Genomic DNA, 20,826 nt, shown 5'->3' with positions numbered 1-20,826 from the left:
AGAAAATAAATATTCAGAATTCACAAATAATGCAAATTCACAAATAAATACAGTGTCAGGTCTACAGATTGTGATCTTCTCTGGCTTCAGCCTTTTAGTCTTTTTTTTTTTTTTAACACATATATGTAGGCTGCAAAACCTACACAGACCTCATCTTGCCAAGCAAACAAGACAGAAAGCAGTCCAAAGTCAAATTCCAATTGCACAATGGAGCTAAGCTCAATAATCTCTGCACACGAGAAGATTTACCATGGATAAACAGTGCCACCTCCTTCCCCAGGGCCTCAGATTTCAGTCTCTGAAAAAAATCAGCTTTGGATAGATGCTCTTTCTTCTTCTAACTTCAAGCAATTGCACAGCGTAAAAAAAAAAAATAGCTTTCATATTAATGCATCAGCATTATATTTTCATATTTATACACACCTATCCTTCAAAACTCTACAATAGCCTTGAAGCAAGGGCTACAGAAACCATTCCATCAGTGCCTACTGTTTCCTTTTCTGTCAGGTGGGAATCATAAGACCTGTATGGTGCATTGCATACAGATCTGCAGAGATGTTGAATGATAAAAGAGATGTGGAGGTTGTCTGTTAACTAAATAGAAATCAGATGTCACTATGATTTTCAGCATCATACACTAAAGTCTGAGTTGAAACACCTGGAGTCAGAGTTGTACCTTTACAGAAGCAAGAGGAGAGCTGTACTAAATCTGAAAACATGACATTGGAGAGATGCTGAATGAATACAGAATTTTGCAAAGGATATTATCTTTGAGACAAACAAATAAATTTAGAAATATCAGTAACAAAAATAATCTGTTCAACTGAAGCTATTTTTCTTTAAATCACATTTATAAAAATTTCTAACATAGTTATTTTGAACTAGAAGTTTTTAAAGTTTTACTTTTTCCAAAATCAAAGATCTTTCAGTACTGATATCTATCTTATTTTAACCAAACAAACCTGCTGAAACAAATTGCTAAAATGTTTCAAATGGTCTAGAGTGACCATGGGTGCAACTTAGAAAAGAAAGTCTAAAAAAATTCATTTATCACTCATTTGTAAGCAGGAGAGTACTTTGATCTAAATCTGAATTCCAATTGCTCAGAATTAAAGGTGAAAAATCAGTCACTGACAAGAGAAATTACTTCACCTGACTGATACATATGAAGGAGGACTTCTGCCTTTAAAACACTATTGAGAAACTTGATTAAAAATGATTCTGCATGCCCTTGATATGTGTTGCAGAGATAAAGATCTCACTCCTACTCACTCACAGGAAATAACTGGGTGGTTTTACTATACAAAAATCATCAGTATTGACCCAGCCATTCCCAATATATGTAATCCTGGCTTCAGCTCTTTGCAGAAGAGCTTCAAATCCAAGCCCTGTCTCAAAAAGCAGCAGCTCACGACCATCATCTCTAACTCTTCTTATGCTCTGTAGATTTGAATCTCTCTCTCCAGGACAATCTGAGGTTATCTGGCCTTCCTAGCTTCATTCTACACTTCAGAAACCCTTCAAACAAGGTTTTCCCTAACCTTGTCAGACAACATGTGTGAGGCATCATCTAATTAGCCAATAGCTCCTTCAGCATAAGTGTGGCAAGACACATAGACCAGGACCTTTACAGAGAGATCTACAGCCCATCTGAACCTGAACCAATTCTCAGAATATCACAGTCACCTCACATCATCAGCTAATTAAGATGTTAATTACATCTACAGTCAGCCTGAGAGATATTTGAGTCCCAACAGAGACTATAAATATTCACAGCTAATTGTTTCCAGGAGAATGCCATCACATTTAGCAGAGCTTGTGTGACAGGTCACAGATGAGTGTTTTCAAAAAATAAATTGTTGTTCATCTATCTGGATGCAGATCAGAACAATTTTGCCAATGCTGAATCACTTCAAAAATACAGCTGATACACAACTGGGCCTCAGCTCCTTTTAAAAAATAAATACCCACACTAGTAACTGAACTTGTTCTCTCTTTTGTTAATTTTGATTTGCAGTTAGCAAGCCATTTGAACAAACATCTCTTCCCCTGTACTTTTACACTGCCTTTCAGCATAATATCACAGGCAGGACTCTGAGGTATTGCTGCAATATGAACTGCAACACAAACCAGTTTTACCAGGACAGAAAAAGAGGCTTTTGCTTCTCCAGACAAGTCAAATGAGCCCATTGTGAAGAAAACTCATAAACCACTAAGGTAAGTCCACTGAATTTGGTAATACCAGGGAACATGTTAACCTCATGTGTAATGTTGTATCTTTGGAGCCTAGCCCCAACACAAATAATAGCATTTGCCTCAGTCAAAAATATCAAGCTCAAAATATCAAGTCAAAAACATCAAGTCAAAATATCAAGCTGCTAAAATAAGCAATTTGGACATTCTAATATTTTCAATGGCTTTCTTAGCAGGCCGAGATTTCTTAAAATGGATTCCCCCTTTCCACAGCTCATTCTAAGCCATCCTAATTTTCTGGACCTATTGCCAAATACTCACACCAACGCATCACCACCACACCTTAGGTGAGTAAAGCTCAAGGCCTAATTCAAAGTGTTCCAACCAGCAACAACCAGTCAGTGGAATACGCCAGAACAAATTTCACTGCCTCTGTTACATCCTCCTGGAACTGTGAAAAGGATTATTGAAAAACTGTTTAAAATACTTTAAAGATAGAGAAAGTTCTTTATATCCCACAACATTATTGCTTAAAATTAAACTTATGAAAGCAATTGCTCACAGAAAATTATTGCCATCTTAATGGTGCAACAGATGTTGAAATTATCCTAGCCAATGTCCAGCAAAGATAAAAAATTGGCTTTCTAGTTAAGATTACAGGGCTGAAAAAGAAAAAATTTTCATCAACTTAGAAACAGAAAAGAGCTCTTGGACACAACCATCCTAGAACATAGAAAAGGAGTCGAAGAGGTCGCTGCCAACAATAGCTTGCTATTATGAAGAAAGATGTTTGGTTTGACTCATATTGCAAAGCTTGGCAGGAGATAACAGATAATGAATTTGACTTATTGCACAAGACTTGCTTACAGATAACAAAGTATGATGTTATTTCAGACTTGGGACCAGGACTGGGGACCAGCTGAGAATCCATTTATGTAAGTTCTCTGGAAACAGACAAGGTGAAAGAAGTCCTCAAGCTCCCCAACCCAAATCAAATTTTTAACCCAGGAACGCTTACCTGCCAGCTTCTGAATTTGACTCACTGCCGAACAACTTCACAGGGAAGTAGCACCACCAAGCTTTTCCTGTTCTGAGTAGTCACTGCCGATGTTACTAGCTCATAGAGTGTCCAAAACTATTTCACAGAGATGGTAGAAAACACGAAGAAAAAGCAGTCTACTTAGGAACACTGAGTCTATTTCACCAGGACAGTAGAAAAGCACCCTAAATAACCTGAACCTCAAACTCCCCTGGAGTGGCAATTCTTCTCATAACTCCTCGTGCTTCCTATATAGTAAAGGTCAAATGATCCCCACCTGGCAGATTTCACTTCACATGTGTGGAGTCATGAGACCTTGTGGAATAGGCTCATCAACCTAGGTTTCAATGTTTAAGGTTTCAACTGCTCCTTATCGCTAATAGAAATAACCTGACAAGGGGCTTAGTGGTTAGAGTTGACCTAATGAATTAAATACAAAAGGCATGTAAGAGATTAAAGCCTCTTTCTTCAGGTCAGCAAGATCCCTGCCTTTGGTTTCAATGAGAATTCAGGCCCTAACAACTCAGGTGTCTTCTGGATGCTGTTTCTTCTGGGTAGGATAATTTCATTTCCCTTTTGAAGACTTACAGCATGTAGTAACAAAAGCAAAGGCATAAAACAGTACTTGAGGCACAGGCTACTTTTCAGCCTGCAGCAGACTATAGGTATGATATTATCCTTTGATATCATACCTATATCATATACCATGTTATCATATCAGGAAACGTAGAAAACTGCCTGTTGCTTCTCAGGTTTAAAGTTTTCCCTTAAAAGGTGTATGCAAAGGTGTAATCAGCTGTTTGAGTACAATTCTCGCGTATACATGAACATTTTCCTCTCCCCTTCCCAACTTGGAGTGCAACAGTTTTCATCATACTGTTATAAATTCCAAGTCAACTTAGCTTTATGAGATTTATTTATGGGGTTAATAAAAGGCAAGTAAAGGGCGCTGGGTGCGCGGGGAGTCTGGGCTCCTCCAACACGCACACACGTTACATCAGGTGGCAGCTTTTTCTGCTCCTAGGCTAATACATGTTCATTACCACTGCTAGAAAAGACAGGGTTATTATAATTAGTTCCCGGATTCCGAACCCTCCCACTGGCACATGCTTATCAGTCCCCGGTGGTCCCTCTGGGGGAGTCTTCCTCCCAGGCTTTGTCCTTGTCCTTCTCCTTTGTCCATCTTGGCTGGATATCAGGCATTGCCTCTGACTCTATACAAGAAAGAGAGAGAAGCACACCTTTCTACTCTGTCAGCTACTGGCAGACCTAGAGAGAAAAAAAAAAAAAAAAAAAAAAAAAAAGTTAATTAAAAAGTAATGTTGTTTTAAGGCATTTCACCAAATATGTAATATTTGGTAGAAACCAGACAACAATTGAAAGGGAAGAAGAAACAGTAGAAGGTACTTGCATGGCCTTAATTTACATGGCAATGGACAACGACGACGATCTGCAATGATTTAAAAGTGCCTTACACCATTCACCCTTGAGACAGAAAACTGGGATTCCCATATGATGTAAGGGGAGTGCAATCCCTCTCAAAATACAAGAGCCTGAGGGACGCTACTGAGTACTGAAAATGTTAAGGCTAGGCAGCACCAAACTCAACACAGAAGGGAGGCTGAGTCTCCCTGGCTGTTCACCTAACAGACAAGAGCCTAAGCTTTTAGCCCTAAGCAACGATTCCTAGTGCCAGGCAGGGAATTAGTTCTTCTTAAGCCAGGGACCATTTCAGCATCTTTAAAGCTACAGAAAGGCTTGAAGGCTCTGTGGAATCATGTTCCTGGCACAAAAATCTGGGGACCAGGACTGGGCAAGTGGGGCGCAAGTGTGTTGGGGAGCAAGCTCTCTGGGCTGATTACCAGGGCTTTAAACTAGGTTTGATGGGGAAAGGGAGGGGAGCTAAATGTGACAGAGAAGGGCTGGGGGAAGTCCTCACTACTGCTATAAATGGCTCAGTCTTCAAAACAGGACTATAATCAAAGGTTACAATTTATTAAAGGAATAGAGGTAAACAAACAGCGCTGGGTGTGCCGGGAGTCTCTGCTCCACCAAGACGCACACCAGTTACATCAAGCAGCTGATTTTTATGCTCCTAGGCTAACACATATTCATAACTACTTCTAAAAAACCACAGGGCTATTATAATTAGTTTCTGGAATCCAAACCCTCCTACTGGAGCATGCATAACAGTCTCCGGTGGTCCCTCTGGGGGTCTCTCTTGCTGAAGGCTCATAGTCTTCCTCCCTCTTGTCCTTCTCCTTTGTCCAACTTGGCTGTATGTCAGAGACTTGTGCAGCGTCCCCCCCTGCAAGCTTTGTCTTTTAGTCGTTCTTCAGCTTTCCCCATCTCCTTAATCTCCTGGCTAGATACCAGAGACTTGCATAGTGTCCCATGCAATAGTCATAATAGTTAGCAGCTATTCTGAACCCCCCCCGCAGATATCAGAGACTTCAAGGAAAAGCCTACAAATACATTTCCCTTCAAGCTCTCTATTGACACAAATTGCTAAAACATTCCTTTGCAAGGTACAAGAACTATGTACATTAACCACTCTGTTTTTCTTAGACTTGTGCTTATACAAGGGTCTGTAGGACAGAAGGTCACATTCATCATACCATGTGGCCCTAGCATTGTTCCATATTGACATGAATCAGATGAATACGTTTCACAATCCCCTACCTCCTTTTTCATGGCATTGATTCATGTTTTCCTTTCCAATCAAGTCAATACTTGCCGAATTGATACCAATTTTGGATCTTTTTTTTTTTTTTTTTTTTTTTTTTTTTTATCATCATCATCAGGGAATGGGTTTTCTCCTTCCCTGGTTCTGGGTCAACAGGTACCGCAGATATTTGCATTCCTTGTATAACCGAGTGTATTAGTCTGGTAATACAAGGTATTAAACATGGAATTATTAACAATCCTCCACATATCCCCAATACAACCATCCTTATTTTAGCAAGCCAATCACCACCCATAAAGCCCCCTCCCTTCATCCTCTTAGATCGATTCCATTTGAAATCTGAACTGGGACATGTGCAATTTTCTTCATTTCTTTTACAAGTTCATTTACAGCTTTTCCTTCTGTTGTGGTTTAACCCAGCGTCAGCTAAACAACACACGGCTGTTCGCTCACCTCCCCCCCTCCTTCTCTGGGATGGGAGAGAGAAACAGGAAAGTGAAGCTTGTGAGTTGAGATAAAGATAAAAATAATAATAATAATGACGACAATAGTGAAGATAATAGTACTGCTAGTAATAATGTGTATGAAACAGGTGATACAAACAAGTGATACACAATGCAATTGCTCACCACCCACTGTCCAATGACCAGCCTAACGCCGAGCATTCTGGCCCTCCTCCCAGCTCTTGCACCCCCAGCATGCCTGCTGGCAGGAGAGAGTGAGAAGCTGAAACGTCCTTGGCTTGGTGTTAAGCACTGCTCTGCAACAATTAAAACATCAGCATATTATCAGCACTCTTCTCATCCTAAGCCAGAACATAGCATTCTACCAGCTACTAGGAAGAAACACCCTCGTCATCAATCTCTAAACAGCAATTACTAAGGTTAAATTTTCCACAGACTTCTCCTTCTCTAGTAAATAATCCAAAGCTAAGCAATTTTGATACAAAGCAGTTCTCATCTTGGTATTTTGCTTTGCAACTAATCCAAGCGCATCTCCAGTTTTATTTACAACTCTTTCTATTACAGCTTGTAACCTAATTATTCTATTAAGTATATATATTGGGGTCCTATAGCCCCAGGATCCGTCTTCTGCCCATGTAGCTGGATCATAATAAGCAAACGCCTTCAATCAAGGGGTTGGGCCCACTTTCAGGGTCGATTTGGGTTTGTGTTCCCATTCAGCCTGTCAGGGTGATCCAGTTCCTGGAAAACGAATCACAATTTTATATGGGTTTAAAAAAGAGGTTCTTATGTTATTTTCTCAGGACAACCTGTCCTTAGTGTGGGAGAAGTCCGGTCGAGGCCCTTTCTCTCGGCAGTCGATACCCATAGGGGTTGCCTCCCTTGGTAGACCATACACACAGCAGTGGAGGGTCCTGCTCCAGCCTTGCCTTCTCCCTTTCCTCCCTTTACGCTTGTCCCCTTTATTTGGCATCCTTAATTCATGCAGAGCCTCGTTGCCAGAATATTAGTTCTTCTGTAGCTTGAGCTTCAGTTCCCCAGGAGCGGACTCAACCCTCCAAGTTTCAGTAGTTACTGGTCCTTTTATTCTGGATGCGTGGGTCCAACCCCTTTCTGCTGTGAGGTAGTAAGTAAAACAAGGTACGATCCCTCCTGTCGGGGGTTCAGTGATTCTTCCCTCCACGTGTTTATTAAGACCTTGTCTCCTGGTTGCATTTTATGAATAGCAAATCCTAAAGGTGGTGTTTGAGCCATCATTCCAATTTCTCTTAGCTCTTGTAATCTCCTTCCAATAATAATTATACATTTCTGGATGCTATGATCCTTAACTACATTGTTCCCTAGAGGCATCCCTCGAGAAGAAGGCATACCATATAACATTTCATATGGTGATAATCCAGTCTCACTGTGTGGTTTAGTCCTTATGTTTAAAAGTGCCAATGGTAAGCATCTTGTCCAGGGCATTTGTGTCTCGATCATTAATTTAGCCAATTGTTGTTTTATTGTTTGATTCAGTCTTTCTACTTTCCCTGAACTTTGTGGGTGCCACGGAGTATGGTATTCCCACTGAATACCTAATGATTGACATAATCATTTTATTATTTTAGAAGTAAAGTGTGTGCCCTGATCAGAATCAATGTAGTGGATTATCCCATATCTAGGTATCAGGCGTTCTAATAGAATTTTTACCACCATTTGTGCTGCAGCTCGTGCTACAGGATAAGCTTTTACCCATTGTCTTAAATGATCTACTATTACCAATAGATATTTTATCCTCCCTACCTTAGGCAATTCAGTTAAATCAACTTGTACTTTCTCAAAAGGCCTATAAGCTGTTTTTTCTCCTTCCCGTGGCTGCTTGTCGAAACACTTTCTTATTTATCTTCTGACAAGTTGAGCAACTTTGTACAATTTGCTTTGCTATTTCAAAAATCCCAATGCAACCAAATTGTTTAAGTAAATGATCACTTAACGCCTTTGTACCCCAATGTGTTTGTGCATGCAAACGTCCCAATATTTGCTTTGCATAAGCTTTTGGCAATATCTCTCGCCTGTCTGGCAGCGTCCATTTTCCTTGTTCTAACTTAGCCCCTCTTTTCTCCAGTTTTTTTTTTTGCTTTGTTTTGTTTTCCATTGCATTTCAGAGTCAGTCCAAAAATCCCATAGGGGTTTCTTTTGGATCTTGTTGGAACAGATTCTCAATTCCAAATTTAACCAGATTTTGGTATTTACCGTTCTTTATTTCCAGGGTGACTATAGAATCATAGAATCATAGAATATCCTGAGTTGGAAGGATCCTTAAGGATCCTTAAGGATCATCAAGTCCAACTCTTGACACCGCACAGGTCTGCCCAAAAGTTCAGACCATGTGACTAAGTGCACAGTCCAATCTCTTCTTAAATTCAGACAGGCTCGGTGCAGTGACCACTTCCCTGGGGAGCCTGTTCCAGTGTGCAACCACCCTCTCTGTGAAGAACCCCCTCCTGATGTCAAGCCTAAATTTCCCCTGCCTCAGCTTAACCCCGTTCCCGCGGGTCCTGTCACTGGTGTTAATGGAGAAAAGGTCTCCTGCCTCTCGACACCCCCTTACGAGGAAGTTGTAGACTGCGATGAGGTCTCCCCTCAGCCTCCTCTTCTCCAGGCTGAACAGGCCCAGTGACCTCAGCCGTTCTTCGTACGTCTTCCCCTCCAGGCCTTTCACCATCTTCGTAGCCCTCCTCTGGACACTCTCCAACAGTTTCATGTCCTTTTTATACTGTGGTGCCCAGAACTGCACACAGTACTCGAGGTGAGGCCGCACCAGCGCAGAGTAGAGCGGGACAATCACCTCCCTTGACCTACTAGCGATGCCGTGCTTGATGCACCCCAGGACACGGTTGGCCCTCCTGGCTGCCAGGGCACACTGCTGGCTCATATTCAACTTGCTGTCTACCACGACCCCCAGATCCCTCTCTTCTAGGCTGCTCTCCAGCGTCTCATCGCCCAGTCTGTACGTGCAGCCAGGGTTTCCCCGTCCCAGGTGCAGGACCCGGCACTTGCTCTTATTGAACTTCATGCGGTTGGTGATCGCCCAGCTCTCCAACCTATCCAGATCCCTCTGCAAGGCCTTTACACCCTCATTCGAGTCCACAACTCCTCCAAGTTTGGTGTCATCAGCAAACTTGCTCAAAATACCTTCTATTCCTACATCATATAGTCTCAGTGTGGGGTCGGTCAGGGGAATGCAATTGTCAACAGTTCCCTGAGTGGTCCCATTGGCAATCTGTGCTCACCATCAACCTAGAAATTCTGTGATTCTGTGAAAAAAGATCTCCGAGAGATGACTACCTTCTGAACATTGCACAAGTTGCATACACAAGGTGCCATTCTCCCAGGGCAGTGCCAGCATACCATACTGCTGGCATATGGATGCGCTTTTTATTTTTATACTCATATCAGAGCAATGAATGACTGCAAAGGGGTATAGAAAAAAAATAACTGAAAACATAGATAGGGAATACAGCATTGGCAAAACACTGCACTCCCTATTACTGAATAAATACTTTGGCATTTGCAAGTACTGGTAATTTTTATTCGTAAAACTGTTGTTATCAACCCTCATCTGGGCTCTCAAGAATTTCCTTCAACTTTTCTTCTTCCACTGTTCTGTTGAAGTGGCAGTTTTTCTTTTTCCTTCCTCAAAGGTCATTAGTAAAGCTCATGCTTGCTTTTGTCCCCTCAGTATTTGGTTTCTTGATATCAGAAGCAAGAAGAACTTTTTCCCAGGTAAAGCCACTAGATGAACTAAGTTTGTAGAACGTAGTAAAATTACATACTTCAATGATTGCATCTGTAAGACTCATTTTTAATAAGATTATGCGTGGTTATTTAGTATTTGAATGGTAGCTATTACATAGTATGTGTATTGCTATGCACAAGAGAAAATAAGATCTCAGAACGACCAATAAATATATCTACTTAAACAGACCTTTATCTAACGTACACATGAAAATCTTGTGAACACTCCCCCATGCATTTTGGATGTTGGTAGAATAAAAATGTAGCAGCAGTTACACCTTGACCATCACAATAATGCAGAAGTCAAGGACACTGGTATCACAAGTTTTGTTGCCATCACGGACATATGTGAGCTTAGAGAAGATTAATAAATGAAGCTATGATTACGTCCAAAGGCTAGGCTGTTTAACTGTTTTTCCAAACCCAGTAAGTCTAAGAGTCAAAACCTTAACTGTCATCTTCAGCTTCAAAATCAACTTAGCAGGCAATAAATAGTCCAGACAAAAGTTCAGCAAAAAATTGATGCAATCAGATGATTTTTATCATACAGTTGGCAGAAAAATTAGGCTACTTGTCACATGTTGATCACTCTATCATAGTCCATCAAAAATTTAGACTCAATACAATGACAGCCAGACATGTAAATTCACTGAAGATTACACTTCTGCCTGAAAGATGGCTACTGAGAAAATAGAGGACAACACATGCAGTTCCATTCTTCAGTTATAAGTCCTCCTTTTCCAGATGCAAGCAGGTTTCGGTATCTGGTTTACTTCTGTCACAAGCAGATGTCTAAGAGCAAAGGAAAGCTTTGCTTGATCTTTGCTTTGGTCTCTGGGTCAAAGATAACATACCACCAGGAGTTGCAATTAAATTTGGAATAGACCTCTGTGAGGTAGAAACCTCATCATTATATTTCTGTATATCCACATGGAACACTTAAGGTTGATTAGTGCCTTCTCTTTCACTAGAACAGTGGATAAAGTTTCACAAACTAATCATGATTTGCCTACAACTTTAACATCAGAACCAGCATTAATCCTGACACACAATACTAAATAAAATGAATGATTTTCCTTTTTTTTTTTTTTTTTAAACAAGCTAACATGCACTTTTATTCTGTATGGATTCACATTCCCTGGATACTTACTAGCCCACTAACAAGATGTCTGTATTTCTCCTTCTAATGAGATTTGTCAAAATATACTTTTAAGACTGTTTAGATGACTGAGGTTGTGAGCAGTTTCTAAATTGCTTCTTTCGTTCCACTGCAGCTTGCAAAGCTTGAAGAATTAAATGTTTATTATTCAGGATGTTGTAGTGGCAAAGGTTCAACAGCTTGTTGAAATTCTCTTCAGTATATGTAAGCAAACCAGTGCCATAGGGAGCAACAGAGTTAGACACATCTACTCTTCCCTGTTCCATCTCCTCAGGACTGCGCTCCACATCTAAAGGAAACATAGCAAAGTTGAACACAGCAAGGCTACTGTGATGGGAAACTCCTTCCATGCAATGGTTTAAAACACATACTGATAACCCCAGTAAACTGAATTCTCTCAAGAAAATGGTTAAAGATTTAATTGCCACATAAACACTGCTTCTGCTGTACTAACGAAATCCAGCACTTCATTGATTGGACACAATTGCAGCTGATCCAGAATTGATTGGCAGAACAACTTCATTATGCAAAACACTTTCACAGAATCACAGAATTTTCTAGGTTGGAAGAGACCTCAAGGTCATCGAGTCCAACCTCCAACCTAACGCTAACAGCCCTCCCTTTCCTCTCAAAATTACAGTTTTCCATGGGAATATTTCATTTTTTCATATTTGGAATTTTGTCTTTTTAACTCTTCCATTGGGTATGTACAGATGACAGCTCTTTAACTACCAACTGGTAGAAAATTACTCTAAAGTGCCCCTGGATTGGGAATTCTCCCTCTCAGGTTGCTGAGATTTACAGTATTCTAAATAGATGCGAACAGGAGAGAAGATGAACTACGTGAGGTCTTCCAATAATGCAGAATATTATTTATTTATTTATTTTTATTATATTTTTGAGGAAGGTTTCCTGGCCCATACTAAATTGGAAATGAAGTTAGAGTTGACGCATGCAAAAGAATCAGCAAACAAACTGAATTTGACAAGTAATTTTTCTAGTGAAACAAATAAATCACTATTTATTCTATTGTGGAATTAAAGAATATAATCGGACAGCTTTTCAAAAATGACAGATATCACACCAGCTCAATACCCTGGCAAAACCTTTATTCCATTATGTTTTCCACACTTTCTAATCTAATTTTTTCCCCATGTAAACTAAGTAATAAGAGGATCTAATCACATTAACAGTGTAAACCTTTATCATCTCTTTTATAAAAGACAGTTAAGTGGTAGTGGTAACTGCTGTTGGTTGAAAAGAAGCTCAACAAAAGCCAGCAAGGTGCACTTGCAGCCCAGAAAGCCAACCACATCTTGGGTTGCATTAAAACAAGAATGGCCAGCTAGCTGAGGGAGGTGATTTAGGTTGGATATTAGGAAGAACTTTACTGAGAGGGTTATTCGGCATTGGAATGGGCTGCCCAGGGAAGTGGTGGAGTCACCATCCCTGGAGGTCTTTAAAAGACATTTAGATGTTGAACTTAACGATATGGTTTAGTGGAGGACTTGTTAGTGTTAGGTCAGAGGTTGGACTCGATGATCTTGAGGTCTCTTCCAACCTAGACAATTCTGTGATTCTGTGATTCTCCCCCCTTTGTTCTGTTCTCATGAGACCCCACCTGGATCACTGCATTCAGCTCTGGGTCCCCCAGCACAATAAGGGCATGGGAGTGTTAGAACGAGTCCAGAAGGACACAGAGAGCTGGAGCACCTCTCCTGTGAAGACATGTTGAGGGAATTGGGGTTGTTCAGCCTGGAAAAGAAAAAACTCTGCAGAGACCTCACTGCAGCCTTCTAATGCCAAAAGGGGGCCTAGAGAAAAGTTAGGGAGGGACTCTTTGTCATGAGTGTAGTGGTAGGGCAAGAGGGAATGGCTTTAAACTGAACGAAGGCAGGTTTAGATTAGATATAAGGAGGAAATTCTTTACTATGTGGGTGGTGTGGATGCCCCATCCCTGGAGGTGTTCCAGGCCAGGCTGGATGGGGCTTTGAGCAACCTGGTCTGGTGGGAGGTGTCCCTGACCATGGCAAGAGGTTAGAAATAAGTGATCTTTAAAGTTCCTTCCAACACAAACCATTCTGTGATCCTGTGGTCAGTGGATGTCACTTATTAGTTGCCTCCTGTCTTGAGCTATCAAAAGAAGGCAAACAGTCCCAGATCCAGATGACAGACAGTGAGTTTTGCCTCAAGCTACAGCTCTTCATGCTTCTAGTTTTGAAACCCTTCTGTTCGATCCCTGATTAGCTAGCCAACGTTATATCTATCACAACAACTTTGTGACTATGGTGACTTAGCCAACCAAGAATCTTTCCAGTCTTATTTTAGAAAGAAATTAATTCAATGGATAATTTGGATGGAACAACCTCAAAAAAAAAATTGAAAAAAAAAAAAAAGATTAATGCTGTTAACTTACTTGGTGCCTTGTATTTTTGGAAGGTATCACACACAAGTGGAAAATAGACCAAGATCGGTGCCTCTAAGCTGTCCTTAAACACATAGCACTCCTTCAGGTGTTCTCTGTCCTCCTGGCTCAGCTCTGTGGAGGGGAAGGGGATCCCTTGCTCCAAACAGTATTCTGAGAAGAGGTCCAGTGGCTGGATTGACAAAGAGGAGAAGTGCAACACACAGAGGTTGAAGTAAAGCATGCATAGCCCATAACTGAAATTTTTGTCTTCTAAATCATAGATTGTCTTTTTACAAATAAGGGCAATTACACACTGGAATAAGCATATTCTCGAGTTTAATACATTTGGGTGATATAAATGTGGTTGATTTCCTAACAAAGTACATGTTTAAAGTAAAATTACTGTTCTCTGAAATTTATATGAAATTAAGGATTTTTTTTATTTTTTTTTTATTTAGTGTGTGCAGTAGCTGATTCAGATCAGGAAATTTTGATTACACATGGTATCTCACAGAACACAGGTTCTTGAGTGTTTGCATTCAGTGTATTTAACAATCAATGTTGTCATGCCCTCCTACAAATAAATTACATTAATTTTCATCATACACCCCACTTTTCTTCAGACAGCAAAACATAAGCCTGACAAACTTATGCAAACACCAAGTGAAAGAAAAAAAGAAACTCCAAATTTTCATTCAAAAAGTAGCAAAATTAAGTATTAACCAATTACGTTTTAAAAGTTAGTTAACTAAGTATTGAGACACTTAGTACCAAAATAACAAAGCTGCACAGATACACAGAATAGGTTATCTGTGCGTCTCTTTCTGTGTGCCCCAAAAAGCTACTGAAAATAGGCCCAAAAATGATTGTGTCATTTTGGTCATAGTGTTGACTAACATCACTGATACAATCATTTAAATTAATCAAAACCTGAACATTTTCTGAAAAATAAATAACATATTTATATTTCTGATAAATTTAGCTGGAGTCATACAGATAAAGAACCACCATTTCAAAACATCACCAGAGTCTGTGATCCTCCGCTGTAATTTAAATGCAAAATGACATCCACTTTCCTCTCTGGCCTCAAAATGGGTGGGCAGCTGGTATTGATGAAGAAAGCTGTATCTACCAGCTTGAGGTAGTCACCCATTTCATTCAGTTGGTTGGGAGAAGAATCAAGCACTGTGTCTGAAAGCCAAAAACTTATACTAGCAATTCATTACAGAAAGAGCAAGTGGATTTCTTTCCAAAACAGTGTAACAAAGAAAGGAAAGACAGATTACATTTATATTGGTATTTGACATCATTTCAGAATCCATATCTCAGCCTTCAGATCAATGAAAGTGAGCAGTTTTGAGACTCAGAGTCATCCAAAATAATACATTAGACTGTTCAGTGAAAGTTATAAATGATTCTTTCATGGCTTTTCCTAGAAGGAACAGAGCTGAAATAATCCTGCTATGACTTCTCCAAGACAGAAATAAGATCAGAAGTAAACCACCTGTGGCTCAGCAAACTAATTCTACAGAGAGCTTCCAGGCTATGCAATTAACTGGTTATAACAGTATTAATCAGAATCTGCCTTTACACTAAACCTTATCAAATATTTGTCCTCACCAACTAAGAGCACTCCAGTCACCCTCAAAGCCGCATCTAAAAACAGGTGCCCTTACCTTTCCACATGCAAAAGCTTTCATTCTCTAGATACTTGTCATGCAGCTGCAAGCCTTTGATGAAATTATGATAGTTTGAAACCACTGGCCGTCCTGTCATCATTTCTCGAAGAGTATTGGAAAGGCAACCTTTGGGAACGGATAAGGAAGTTGTTTGCTCATGAGACCTCTTGGGAAGAGCTGGGTGTTCCTCTGCAGAAAGAACAAGAAGAGGATCCATGTCTGCATTACTGTCTCTAATAATAATGAAGAATTAGTCTGAATTGATTGTTTAATATCAAGAGTTTGTCTGAGTACCTTAGCAAATGACAATGAAAAGAACTGCTAATTAACTAGCTGAGCTCAGTAAATTCCCTAAGCAGAACAAGCTCAAATCATCAACAGCGAATGAACAGAATAGGGTTATTGCAGCAACATGCAACTTGGAGAAAATAAACAAAACAAACAAAAATAATAATAATTCTGTGTTCAGCAGATTGCCAGAGCTTATCAAGCACACAGGAAAAGGTGAGCTCAAGCCTCTGGAATACGGAGAAATTAGCATGGAGATTGTACCCACAAAGCAGAACATACCACCTGTGTCAACTTTAGTGAAGGGGATAGACAGCCACAACTATGGCCCTGCTGATGGGGTGTCTGATGGGGTGCATGCACCATCATGCAGACTGTTCTGGGCAGAGGTGAGTTTCAGTGTCACCTTGCTGCTCCCTGCCTGCCCTTCCCAAAGGACTTGTAGTAACCTTCTCATGACTAACAGAACTACCCAGGGATGCTGCACAGAAAGCAGACCAATGCTTTTCCTCTTTTCCAGCACAACTGTTTCTTTCCTACTTTTTCTTGTCTCCCAGAGACTTGGTGGCCCCAATAAAATAGGGCACAAAGCCTGAACCCTCCAGAATATCAGGCTTCACATTTCACAGAGGTGGGAAGATGATGCAGATGCAGGCAAAAAATAATCCAAATAACTAACCAATTTCATGCTCAGTGTCTCGGGTCCATCTGTGCCAGAAGTCTTCTGAATGACCGGAGAGGTAGACAGCATCCATAAAACTCTGGGAAAATATATTACTCCATGTGCCTTGAAAGTTTAAAAAAAAGTCATACTTAAAATTACTTTTGAATTTTTAGAGCACAGCTATGGAGACCTAGTTGGATTCAGTCCCTGTGGTTGTTTAAAAGAGCACTGTTTTACTTATGAAATAGTATGATTTCCAGTATGAATATCAAATGCCATGCCATTCCATATGTTTGGATTATGATTAGACCATTTTAAAAATTCAAGTTGCTCATAAGAGTCAGACTGCGATTTTGAATACTTCAAAAGCTCATTTCTCTTTTGCTCTAGCATGTTCTTGTATGCTCCAACCTAAAAAATCCAGAAAATTCATTGCATTCATCTTAGCAGTTTGCTTCTTCTTCTGACACTTTTGGCTGGTTCGCTTAAAGTTTAAATTGCATGAGATACATGATCTGGTACTAGCGTTGCTAGTTGCAGACCAGTAGTTACTAAATGCCAATTCTCTGCAGCCAACTATGTGTTTGTAAACTTGACATTTTTCTGAGATGGTAAATCACCTTCCAAGAAGCAGATCCGGGATTCTGGGATTTTCTTCATCCGGTAGCCCATGAAGAACTCACTGCCAAAATCCTCTGAACGAACAAAGGCCCCATATTTCAGGAAACCCACCTCATAAGGCGTGAACTCCACCCATTCTGCAAATAAGGCATCAAGAAGGACTTATGTGAACAAAGGCAAAAGGAACAGCTCATCAAAGAATCAAAAGCTAAAGAATAAGGCCTGTAGCTTCAGCATTGGTGACTGCCTGTTCAAGCAACCATATTTTGAAACAAACAGGTGTTCCTCAATGTGTTGCGTGTGAAGCTTGTGGGTTCACCAATCTAATTCACCTCCTCCACTAACACATTGAAAAAAAACATTCTGATAAGGGTTCAGGTCCGTTTCTGTACAAGGAAGAAAAAAATGGGGCTGGAAGTCTATCGATTGCTAAGGATGTCCATTAGATGTGGCATTTTTAATTCTTTCAAGTCAGTAACAGCACCAGCTACCATTCATTCTTAGCCTGATAGCCACTGCCTTGTTGAAGCTCAGGAAAGCTCAGCTGTACTGACCAAAACCCACCCGAATCTTAGCTGGACACAATGGGACTGCAAATTTTGTCTGGAAGCAGATGACTGGGTACAGTTCCAGTTCATTTCAGCCAGAAAATGCCATGGAAATAGTCAGTGGTTGGCGCCACCACTGTTGGCACAAATCCTTAGATCTCTCTGGCTGCTAAGAGGCTCCTGCTCCCACTCCCACTTCTTTTCTCCTCCCTTCCTTGCCTTCTTCCCTCTGCTTTTCACAACTCTCTTGAACTACTGCTGCCTTCGCAGTAAACCACCACGTAAAAGGGACTGTGAGGAGTAGGCAGGGAAGAGAGAGGAAGATCAGTGGTTGCTCTCAAGGCTGCCAGCAAAAGGCCTCTCCACCCCTTGCAGGGTAGTAGTGTCTATGCACTGTGATCTCCCTACCATATTATTAGGATGTATGTTTTTCATACAGGTCAGAACCCAGATGTGAAAACACAAAAAAGAAAGGAATTATTTCAAAAAATTATTAGCTTGGACTTGCAGTAAAAGCTTTTGGCATTCACTCAAACTTAAAAAGAAGCTTGTTATATCTATACAAATGTATATAATAATCATTACCTTTAAAATCCAGAGTGCTGAAGTTATCCTTGACGTTAAGGGACAGGTATATGGGCAGTGGATTCTGTCCCTGATTCACTGCCAACTGCTGATCAGAGAGTTTACAGGTGTTTTCCTGTATATAAAGAACAGAAGTCATTGAAACAGATGAGCATGCTGCATGGACTTAATATTGTATCTAAGCATAGACTGTCAACGAAACAACTAAACCTCAGCAGATATTGCTCTATATACTTCAGTTGTTTGACCACTTAATTGTGATCACGTTCTTCTGTCTGGGACACTTTAAAACCTTGCCAATGTGTTCTCGCTTACACTTCTGGGGTTTTGTTTTGGAATTGGGATGGAGGGGAAATGTAGCAAGAGTGTTTCTTTGGTCACTAGCGTGTGACTTGATTGAAGAAAAGATAAAGCTATTTAGCTATGTTGGAGGTGCTTCAGAGCAAAGTCCACCAAGGGCCATCTGAATACCACCGTATTGTTTTCCGGAATGAGTATATATTCCTGTTTCTGAACTTCACTACTTCACTACCCCTCCTCTGTGTGTTACTAGAACGGTCATTGATCTGAAATTAAAAGAGGAAAGTCAATTTCATGAGCACCCTGACTTTTTACGTGCTCAGACATTTCCCCCAGATGCTAACATTGTAGGTTTATCATGTTATTTTTCTTCTAAAAAGACAAAGAAAGTGCCCTCAGGAGTTTTAAGAGCCTTTCACATCAGGGTAGATGTAGAGCTTAGGGATATGGTTTAGTGGAGGGCTGTTAGTGTTAGGTTGGAGGTTGGACTCGATGACCTTGAGGTCTCTTCCAACCTAGAAAATTCTGTGAAAATTCTGTGATTCTGTAGGGTATAACTGATTCCAGCATTTTAGCCATGAAAAGTTAGAGGTCCTCTGGAAAAAGGGATGGATATATAATACCTCATCATGTATCATGGAGTCAATGAAGAGTCCCCATAAATCTGTGAAAGACAGCTTGTGCCCCTCTTGCTTTCTCTCACAAAGCTCCTTTTCATAGTATTTCAGATGATCCAGGGAGAAACAGTGCAGCTTGCTCTTCATCACATGCTTCCGGATACCATCAACTGGCCCTCTGAGATCTTTCTGTGACCAATTTGCATCTTCGTACAACTTTGCCATGGTCCTTTTCATGATAAAAAGAATACTGTGTTTCAACATTGAACATGAAAATTCACAGGCTTTTATTACGCATATGCATTTTGTTTCAGGTTATATGAGGTTCTTACCCTCCAACTATTACCTTCAAAAGCTCAAACAGAATTTAGACTATACAATGATATTTTGCTGCAGGGAAGTATTCAAAATCATATTAGCTTCTTTCTTCTCAGAATCAAAGGAGTAATAAAAGATCACCCAAGAATTAGCACAAGCTTTTTCTAGAATTATCCTTTGACCATCCAGGTTCATGCTGCAGCTTCTGTCTGAGGCCAGTTCCCTCAGCTGTTCCAGAAGCTGTGTGAAATGTTAAGCAGTTTAGCAGCAAACATTGTCTTGGTCAAATACAAGCCCATCCTTCAATGAAGCAAGCTGTTCAACCGGGACTCCTGGCATATATCAGTGTGCCAGTGAGCCAAACTCTTCAGTTCCATTCCCAGAGTATGGGGAGATTTCAGTCATCCTCTCTCATCCTGACTGCTGCCCTGCCAGTTCCGTCTCATCTCTCTCTTTACAGTAGCCTTCCAGACACAAAATGTTTTAAAGCCCTAGACACCTGTTTGCAATGCAAGGCATTCAACTTCATATGTACTGCACTCTGCATTCCCCAGGGTTTTTCTTTTAATTTCTCCCTTTCAGAGCTGCATAGAAGTTGAACTAGATAAATACATAACAAAAGGATTTCTGTGATGTGTTACACACAACGTAGGCAACCCGAGAGATGCACAAGGAATGGGAAAACAGTCATTCCCTACTCTCACTTCCTGATTGCTCTCAAGCACACTTGGGTCAGGTCTGAGTTCTTGTGGAGATTCAATTTCCTGGAATTCCTGCTTCATGGCTTTTCTTGCACATCTACAGCATCTTCTCTGATTCTTGATTAAGATCTGATTAGTCTGCACTAGCAATCAGAAGTCCTCCTGCAGGAAGCAAATTCTTACAGTACTAATAAAATGCCAGCTTTTGGGGCTACCAGGCCCCATTGAGCCCCTTGTTGTTAGCCATGAACAACTTCTTTTCACATGAAGGGAAACACTGAAATATCTCTGCCACTCCATTTTAATATAGAAATCTTTTCTGCCAGGTAACTCTGGACAATGAAAAATGGATAAGCATCTAACATATAATCTTTGTCATACAGATTTTTCATTAAAAAAATATGTGCATTACACCCCATTCTCTGTTCCAGACACTAAGCAATGTTCTTCACTGGATTAATGTTCTGCTAACACCAACATCAAATACAAACTCTCCTTACCATGTTGTGGCAGATAAACCACTGACATATGAAGCACAGTCCAAAACACCCAATTCCTGGAGAGCCAGAAGGCTGCCAAACATCGATGTCATGGACCGCACTCCCCCTGCAGTAGTCACAACTGCCACCACTGGCACCTGCTCAGCATACAAAGGCAGAGTCATTCATTAACAGATGAAATAGAGAAGTGATGCATATGCAGAAAAGGTAACAGCAATATCCTGATTTCATCAGGTTTAGACTCAATTCAGCTTATTCATGACAGTGTTTAGGTGTATGT

General features: G+C 40.5%; 2 protein-coding genes across 2 annotated transcripts in view; both read right to left on the bottom strand.

Annotated features, from left to right (window-relative positions):
- Nucleotides 1-2,196, bottom strand: part of LOC311437545 (cytosolic phospholipase A2 epsilon-like) — a 36,924-nt gene extending 34,728 nt beyond the window's left edge. The window contains exon 1 of the mRNA XM_084520928.1: nucleotides 2,140-2,196. Coding sequence (XP_084377054.1) covers nucleotides 2,140-2,190 — 51 coding nt within the window. The 5' untranslated portion in view covers nucleotides 2,191-2,196. The remainder of the gene's footprint in view (nucleotides 1-2,139) is intronic.
- An 8,134-nt stretch (nucleotides 2,197-10,330) lies between these two features.
- The window catches only part of PLA2G4F (phospholipase A2 group IVF), a 74,812-nt gene continuing 64,316 nt past the window's right edge, over nucleotides 10,331-20,826 (bottom strand). The window contains exons 33-41 of the mRNA XM_084522142.1: nucleotides 20,547-20,683; nucleotides 19,034-19,256; nucleotides 18,111-18,225; nucleotides 16,977-17,114; nucleotides 16,372-16,479; nucleotides 15,402-15,593; nucleotides 14,750-14,916; nucleotides 13,735-13,915; nucleotides 10,331-11,607 (exon numbers count right to left, since the gene is read on the bottom strand). Coding sequence (XP_084378268.1) covers nucleotides 11,369-11,607; nucleotides 13,735-13,915; nucleotides 14,750-14,916; nucleotides 15,402-15,593; nucleotides 16,372-16,479; nucleotides 16,977-17,114; nucleotides 18,111-18,225; nucleotides 19,034-19,256; nucleotides 20,547-20,683 — 1,500 coding nt within the window. The 3' untranslated portion in view covers nucleotides 10,331-11,368. The remainder of the gene's footprint in view (nucleotides 11,608-13,734; nucleotides 13,916-14,749; nucleotides 14,917-15,401; nucleotides 15,594-16,371; nucleotides 16,480-16,976; nucleotides 17,115-18,110; nucleotides 18,226-19,033; nucleotides 19,257-20,546; nucleotides 20,684-20,826) is intronic.

This window comes from Aythya ferina (assembly GCF_964211825.1).
Source record: "Aythya ferina genome assembly, chromosome: 5".
Classification (NCBI taxonomy): Eukaryota; Metazoa; Chordata; class Aves; order Anseriformes; family Anatidae; genus Aythya; species Aythya ferina.
This window is presented reverse-complemented; position numbering and strand designations above follow the sequence as displayed.